Source organism: Mandrillus leucophaeus, unplaced genomic scaffold, assembly GCF_000951045.1.
Source record: "Mandrillus leucophaeus isolate KB7577 unplaced genomic scaffold, Mleu.le_1.0 Scaffold165, whole genome shotgun sequence".
NCBI classification, from domain to species: Eukaryota; Metazoa; Chordata; class Mammalia; order Primates; family Cercopithecidae; genus Mandrillus; species Mandrillus leucophaeus.
Window position 1 is genome coordinate 1,699,071 of NW_012101643.1, and position 8,449 is coordinate 1,707,519.

The 8,449-nt window shown below is 31.7% G+C and overlaps 1 protein-coding gene across 1 annotated transcript in view; it reads right to left on the minus strand.

Moving 5' to 3' along the window:
• Nucleotides 1–8,449, minus strand: part of RYR2 (ryanodine receptor 2 (cardiac)) — a 620,934-nt gene that overhangs the window by 332,957 nt on the left and 279,528 nt on the right. Inside the window, 1 exon segment of the mRNA XM_011976391.1 lies at nt 6,267–6,350. Within this exon segment, the coding sequence (XP_011831781.1) occupies nt 6,267–6,350 (84 nt within the window).

Genomic DNA, 8,449 nt, shown 5'->3' on the forward strand with positions numbered 1-8,449 from the left:
GAATTTGATGGAAATTTACATTGTTTCCAATTCAGTGCTATTACAATCTGATATATTGAACTTGACCGATTATCAAAATCAATATTCAGACAGGATTTTATTTGCTGTATGCTGCAATGAATATTCTTTTCAGGTTGTTTTGCATGAGACAAAAGTATCTCTAAAGTTTATGTCTGGAAAAGAAATGTGTCACCTTCAACTTTATAAGGTTTATAAGATTAGGCTAAATTGATATGCATAGTAGTTGTACTAATTTACATAGTCTTCCATTTTTTCTCACCTAGTGGAGGTAAAATAGCTTTTCATTGTGATTTTAATTTATATTTCCTTGATTATTACTGAAGTTGAGTATCTTTCATATGCTTATTGGATCTGCAGGGGTTTTTTTAATGAATTATGTTCAAATCCTTTACTCATTTTTCTATTTGGGCATCTTTTTATTAATTTTTAGGAGTTCTTGACATTGTTCTGCAAGTCTTAACAGATGCTTTTGATGCACAGATTTTTTTCCTTCAGTAAGTGCATATTTCAGATTAGAGGACATGAAAAACAAACAACATCAAGTGTAGAAACAATTAAAAAGAAAAAAAGCAAAGTTAAGAAATGGTCAAGGGACCTATTATTGTTAGAAATAATTCTGTAAATTCTTGTAAGTTTTCTATGCAATAATATTAACTGCTATTGATGGCAATTTGGTGTTTTTCCTTTCCAAGCCTCACGATTTTTTTCTTGTCTCATTGCATTGGCCTTATTGAATACATCAAGTAGTAGTGACTTATATTGTCTCATTCCTAAACCTTAAAGGAAAAATTTGGGGTTTTACCTTATAGATTATTGGTTTCTGTTGGCCTTTGTTAGGTTAAAAGATTCTCTCAGAGTATTGCCTTCTAAGAGTTTATGTGCTTATCAATAAAAAAATCTTATGAATTATTTATTTCTAAATACATTGAGATAATCATATGAATTTCCTTCTTTATTAGGCATGAATTTAATAGATACATTTTCTAATGTTAACCTATCTTTTCACTTCTAGAATAAACTCGGCTTGGTCATATTATACTTTGTTAATATACCACTGAGTTGTTTGCTAGTGTATCACTTAGCATTTCTGCATCTATGCTCATAATAACAATGGATTATAATTTCCCTTTTTCATACTATCTTGATCTGGGCTTTGAAATGAAAATCATATCATCAGAAAATAAACTGTGAAGTGTTTCTTCCTCTTTATTTGAGATTGTATTTGGTAGAAATCAATAGAAAAGTTGTTTGGGATGTGTGGATGTGTGTGTGTGTGTGTTTGATTCAATTCCTTTAAGAGTTACAACTCTATTCACATTTTCTTTCTTACTGGATCAGTTTTGATATGATTCTACACAACTGTCCATACTTTTACCTTCAGAAAGTTTTAATGTACATTTATTACATTTTTCAAAATATTCCTAAGTTTGCTAACAATTTTGTTTTTCTTTTCCCTTTGTCAATCTTTTCAGAGTCTTTTTCCCCTGATTAGCAAGTTTTTAAAACAGGCTCTTGGTATCATTGGTGTTTATATTTCACCCCACCCCCACCAAATTCATTAGTATTGCTCTTATTATAATTTATTTTCTTTTACTTTCTCCGAGTAATACTTAATATATGCAATTCATATGTTTTAATATGAAATATTTTCCTTTTCCATTATTGTGTTTTAAAATTTCTATGATGGATAAATTCAAGAGATCTATTGTACAGCATGGTTAATATCGTTAATAATGATGTATTATATATTGAACATTGCTAAGAGAGTAGATTTTAAGTGTTCTCACCAAAAAAAAGAAAAGGAATTATGTGAGGTAATGAATACAATAATTGGCTTGATTTAGCCATTCCACAGCATATACATATTTCAAAATATCATCTGGTATACCATAAATATATGAAATTTGTATCCATCAACCTAAGAAATAAACAAAACCAAAAATATTAAAAAGTTTTTTAAAAATTTGGTTTTGAATCCATTTATAAGAGTACAAAGGCATGAAAAAAAGATAGGTTCATTTAGCAAGATCAAGAAATATGGGTTATCTTTTTAAATTAGAAATAAACAAAGGCAGAGTGGTAAATAAGTAAATAATTTTCCAGATGATATGCTTGATCCATAACCTATTTAGAAGTATATTTTTAAATGTCTAAATGTGTCATGATTTGTTATTTTTGCTATTATTCTTTGTGATCCAGTGGATGTGATCTTTATGATATCAGTGTCTAATGTCCTAAAGGATATTAAATTTTATAAATGTTTCATGCATGCAGCACTCTATATATGTCAAGCTTTTAATTGGTGTGTGTTTATATTTTTATTAATCTTTGTTAATATTTATGTTACATACATAAGTTTCTGAGAGTTGTGTTAGGTCTATCACTATGATTGTATATTTGTCTATTTCTTTTTGAAAATCTACTAGTATTTTTCCTCATTGATTTTTGAAGCTGTTTTACTTGGTGTACACATGAGTAGTTATAGCATGATGCTTGTTTTCTCGATCCTCCATATAGTGACCTTCTTTTCTTAATATTAATGTTGCTTTAAGGGCAATTTTGTTTTATGCAGAAACTGATAAAAGGAAAGTACATCAGTTTCATTTTGAGCAGTATTGCCTAGCGTATCATTCTTATTATTTCCAACTTTTCTATGTGCTAAAGTTCCTGACATACCTCCTATAGCTGTATACCGTAAGTTACCTTTTTGAATCCAATCTGACAATTTCTGTTATGCACTTGGAGAATTTAATCCATTTACATTATTTATGAGTAACGGTATATCTGAATTTATATCTGTCATCACATTTTAATTTTAAAAATCATTATAAAATAACTATGAAAGTATATGCTTCAAAGCATTATAATAAAATGAATTTCATTAATCTATCACCAAGTTAACAGTTAGAACATTACTAACAACATTACATCTGTGTGCTCCTCCCCATCCTACATCCCTGCCTAGATTATATACCAAAGATAATTACTGTCTAGAATTAGAATTTCATTGATTTTAAAAAGTCAGTCCTTATCAAAGTATGTATCTCCAAAATAGGTATTTAGTTTTTATTTTTCAGTTCTACTTGCTTTTGAGCCTCAAAGATGGTGTTACATTGCATCACCTAGTAGAATATGTTTTTTATACCCTTATTATTTTTTAGGTCCATCTACGTTGTCATTTATAATTCCTTGATTTTATTATTAGATTATAGCCAACGTGACTCATTTTCTTATTGAAGAATATTCCTTCCACCTCCTATAACTCCCCCCTTATCCTTTTGCTATTCCAAATAATGTTGCTATGAATGATAGTTTTCCTGTTTATTGATGCAAACTGTCTCTAGGGTATATCTCTAGGAGTGGAACTGCTGGGTAGCAAGATGTGCAAATGTTTAATTTTACACAATGATGCCAAATTGCTTGCAAAATGGTTGTTTAAAAACCCCAACATTTTAGGCTTGCACTGATCTGCATATATATGTACACCTGTTATTAAGAAGGTTTTTGTCAACAGAGAAAGAATAAAATGCTATCTCATGGCAAACTGAGAAATAGTACATAGACTCTCAGCATGTCCAAGTACAGCTTTCGCTTAAGGGTCTCAGCTTTTCCATACCTTCGCCGATTCTCAAATAATTGCTGTGTTGCATTGTGAAAGTAACACAAGGAATATGCATTAATAAATACTCAAGGCAGAGGACATTAGTTCCTCAATGAGACAGACTTATTTTTAAACCCTGTTCCCCATCCATCTATCTATCTTTCTATCATCTAGCTGTCAATCTATCATCTACCTATCTTAAAGTTAGAAATTAGAATTGAGACGATTGTCATGGGGACATGCATGAACCCATTTGTTTCAACAGAAAAAGACAACCAGATGGTTCTGACAAAAGATAACTCTGTTTTAGCTGATTGTTTTGACAGTGAAAACTGCTTTTATCAATCAGATTTTATAACAGTTAGATTCTATGCATGAAATAAGTTGCATTGTACCCCAAATACATACACACACATGCACACACACTCGCACATAGCATTTGATACAAACAATTGATTAAATGTAATATGCTGTCAGAGATAATGTGAAATTAACATTTCTACTTTCTTATCCTTCTAAGTAAAAGAGTAATAGGTATAATTACCAGGTTGTTGTTTTTGGTTTTTGGTTTTGTTCTGTTTCAGCCTTAATAATGTCTTTTTTGGATACTTTCCAAAAAACTTGAGAGTGGTTTGGAAAGCATGAGGATAATGAAAATGAGAGGATAATGAACTCTTTTTCAAGTTAGGTAGATTCTAATTTTTGGCTTTCAAGAAACTCAACAAGGGCATAATTCAGCTGTCACCCTGAAAAAATCATTACATATGATTTTTCATAATAAACAATTATGGTTTTTGGTTCACTTAACCCAATGATCTTTTTAATAACAAAAATTATTTATATGAATGAAGAATGCAACCACTCTGCCAACTTGACTCTATCAATAAATATTATTTCTACGTGAATACATAATATAATTGGATAAATAGCTAAATCCATCTTACTATGAGCTATTTCCAATAAAATCCTATTTTTTATGAATTTTTATTGAAAATAATTTATGTTGTTTTGAGCACCTGTGTACTAAAATAATATAATGATAACTCAGGAGGAAAATTTTAACTTAATGACTATGATCACAGAAAATTAAAACAATTAAAAATTCAATATAGATACATATCTTAGTTACAATGTAGGATAGAGTACTCAAAGACTGTCAAGGATAAAATATTGATTAGCATGCTATACAGTAGGAGAAATAATTTGAAAATACAGTTCAAAAAGGAAAATGAAATCATGTAAAATTCTCCATTATCAACATTTTTATGTCATTTTTAAACAGATGATGGCAGATAATCTGAACACTGTGGTCTGCACTCATAAGATACACTCAAAGTTGACGAAAAAGTGTCATTTTGAAATGTAAATATGCAAAATGTACCATAAAATCACATCTTTTGGAACTATTTAAATTTTCAAAGAAAAATTTTAGAACCTAAAAATGCACAAGGTAACAATACAGTTTTTATAAACTCATTTATGAAACACCTGAGTAAAAATGTTCATAGACTGTTGAACTAGAAGACTTGCTTAAATCTGCATTTGCACAGCAAAAACACAATTTCTACTTGGATTTTATGTTTTTCTGGGGTAACATGAGACCTGAGGTGACTGATAGAGATTACGGGTGGCTACTTTGATTATATCTTGATGCTATTATTTAATACATCTACAGGCTTGCTATTTACAAGTCCTGCACATCAGAAAAGTAGCTTGAATACTTGTGTAAATAAATAAGAAAGTAATATGAAACAGCTATCATTTATTGAATATTTCTTTAATACCTAAAACTTCCCTGTTAAGTAGGTATTACTAATGCCCATTGGCAGATGAGAAAGGTAAGGTCTTAACCAGGATCATAGATACAGGTCATAGAACAGCAGGCCAAACCAGTACTACAGCATCTATCTACCTCAATTTTCTCATCTTAAAATGTGGATAATAATGCTGACTTCATAATTAATCCTCAAATATATTTGTATTGTAAAAGTAAATAAAATTATAAAGATTTCTGGGCAGAAAGTAGAAAGCTATATGTAATCATTTAGAAATATCGATACCTCTGTTAACATATAAATACACACTGGGAAAATAACACAGTTTTTATAACACACTCCCAAATATAATCTGAGCTTTGTTTCATCACTCAGCAATGTGATAGACACTATTGCTTCACCAGATACTTAATGTAACCCCTAAGGTAATTCAGTTAGTTTAAATTTTGAATCCAATTTTTTTTTTTTCTGAGATGAAGTCTCACTTTGTTGCCTAGGCTGGAGTGCAGTGGCATGATCTCAACTCACTGCAGCCTCTGCCTCCCAAGTTCAAGTGATTCTCCTGCCTCAGCCTCCTGAGTAGCTGGGATTATAGGCAAGTGCTACCACGCCCAGCTAATTTTTGTATTTTTAATGGAGACAGGGTTTTACCATGTTGGCCAGGCTGGTCTTGAACTCCTGACCTCAGGTGATTCGTCTGCTTTGGCCTCCCAAAGTGCTGGGATTAAGGTGTGAACCACGGGACCCAGCCTTGAATCTGAAGTTTAAAGCTTCAGTAAAAGCAAGGCATCTGTGTGTCCATCAAGAGTTATTTGGTTGCACTAAATCTCTACATAGATTATTTAATATTGCCTAGTCATTCAACTTACTTCTTGGGTAGCTTCATTTTTTTCACCTTGTCTTCAGCATGTTCATCTGATATACCCACATGACATCCTAATGCCAACAAAGTCCTGGAAAACAAAACCAGAGATAAGTGTGATCATTTCTTCTCTATGTCCAGAATAACTCAACACGACAGCAGTAGCAATGAGATGCAAGCTTGAAAGCGCAGCAGAAGTCTTGTTTTTAAGGCAGAAGGAACATTTATTGATTTGCTAATTATTCATTTCTGAGTAAGGGATAAGACACTGCAAACTGAAACGGCACAAAAAGGAATACACTGAAAAGTAAGTCTTCCTCCAGCCTCTTCTAGTTCTGTTTCCTTCCTCTAAAGGCATCAATTGTTACCAATTCTTCGATATCCTGCTGCGGAGTCTATGTACATACTAAAGCAGATATACGTGGTGTGTGTATGTGTGTGTGTGTGTGTATGATATTATTGTTTTACCTTTTATAGAAATGGGTATATACAAGAGACATTTTGAGACCATTTGTCTTTAGTACCCATGGCACTGAGTGATTTCTCCTGCCTCAATAGAGTAAGAAATAATGGCATAATATTTTGGAATTACAGAATTTCTCAGGTCTGTCCAGTTCCAGTAAGAATGTGGGAATTATCTACAACCCATAATACTTATCTCTATAATATTATAATAATGTGTGGATAGGTTGATGGTTATGCATATATACATATATGTACATTTTATATATATGTATTTCCATATAGACAGGTATCTATATGTATAAGCTTAACCATTTAGACAGATATATATATAAGCTTATACATATGGATATCTATCCATCTATATACACACAAGTATCAGTTAAATGTTGTTATATATGAAAAAATTAAAATAACCCCATGAAATTATCTTTCTAGTGTTAAACTGCAAAACTGTGGGTAGACGAAGAGCTGATTGAAGGTATAAAATAAGCTAAATAAAGAATGTGCATGTTGAAATGGGATTGATCAGCAATAGAATAAAACACAAACTCACAGGAACAAATATAGAATACACTTATTCAAACACTATCCAGAGGACAGGAAAGTTTTTACCAGCACCCTCCATTCCTATATTTATTCATTCAATAAATACCTACTGAGTGCTAACAAGTGCCAGGCCCTGTGCTACAGACAAAAGGCAATTATGATAGTATCTTCAGTGCAATGACATAATCATAAGGCTATAAAAGTATAAAAGAGGGATGTCCAACCCAGCTCTGAGGGAACTTGAGACTGATCATAATATTAGGATTTATCATAAACTCAGGCAATTAAACCTTTGAGCACATGCCCACCAAGAAATCTCCTGATTATAATGTGTCTTCCAAAGCTGATCTGTAAAAACGGAATATTTTGGGTTATAAGACAGTTATTATCACTGCCAATTAATACCTCAGTGTGACATGCCAGGAATGTAGTTAATGTGAGTCCAGACTGAGAGACAAAGTAACATGGTGTACTGACATCAAAAGTAGGCCTGAGCCATAGAAAATGTAATTAGTTAATATCATCCTTAAGGGTTTCTGAGAGACAGTGTTTTATGCCATCAATACTATAATCTTCTCATAACTAATTAATTCAGCCTCATAGTCTCCTTCCCAATGCAAACTACCTAGAAAAGTATGAATTCAACTCACATGGACAGTGAACTATTATATAGACCATATGTGCATAAATATATAAGTCCATAAAGATTTACTAAGTTACCACCATATCTAAGGTGACCTGTAGTACAGTAGTCCTCCCTTATCCATGGCTGATATGTTCCAGGACCCCCAGTGGATGCCTGAAACCACAGATAGCACCAAACCCTATACTTTTTCCTATCCATACATACTATGATACACACTAAAATTTAACATATAAATTAGACATAGTAACGGATTAAAAACAGTAGCTAATAGAAAATAGAACGATTATAACAATATACTGCTCACAATTTCACAGACAGAAGAATTGTTGTTTTCGTAGATCTTAGCAACTTCAGCATACAGTATTTTTCTTCCCTTATTAATTATTAATTATAAATATTATTGAGAATATTCATCTTTTCACTTAAAAGAAGCACTTTATGGCTTCTCTTTGACATATTCAAATTGCCAGCATCTTTAACTTTGTGCTTTGGGGTCATTATTAAGTAAAATAAGGGTTACTTGAACAAAAGCT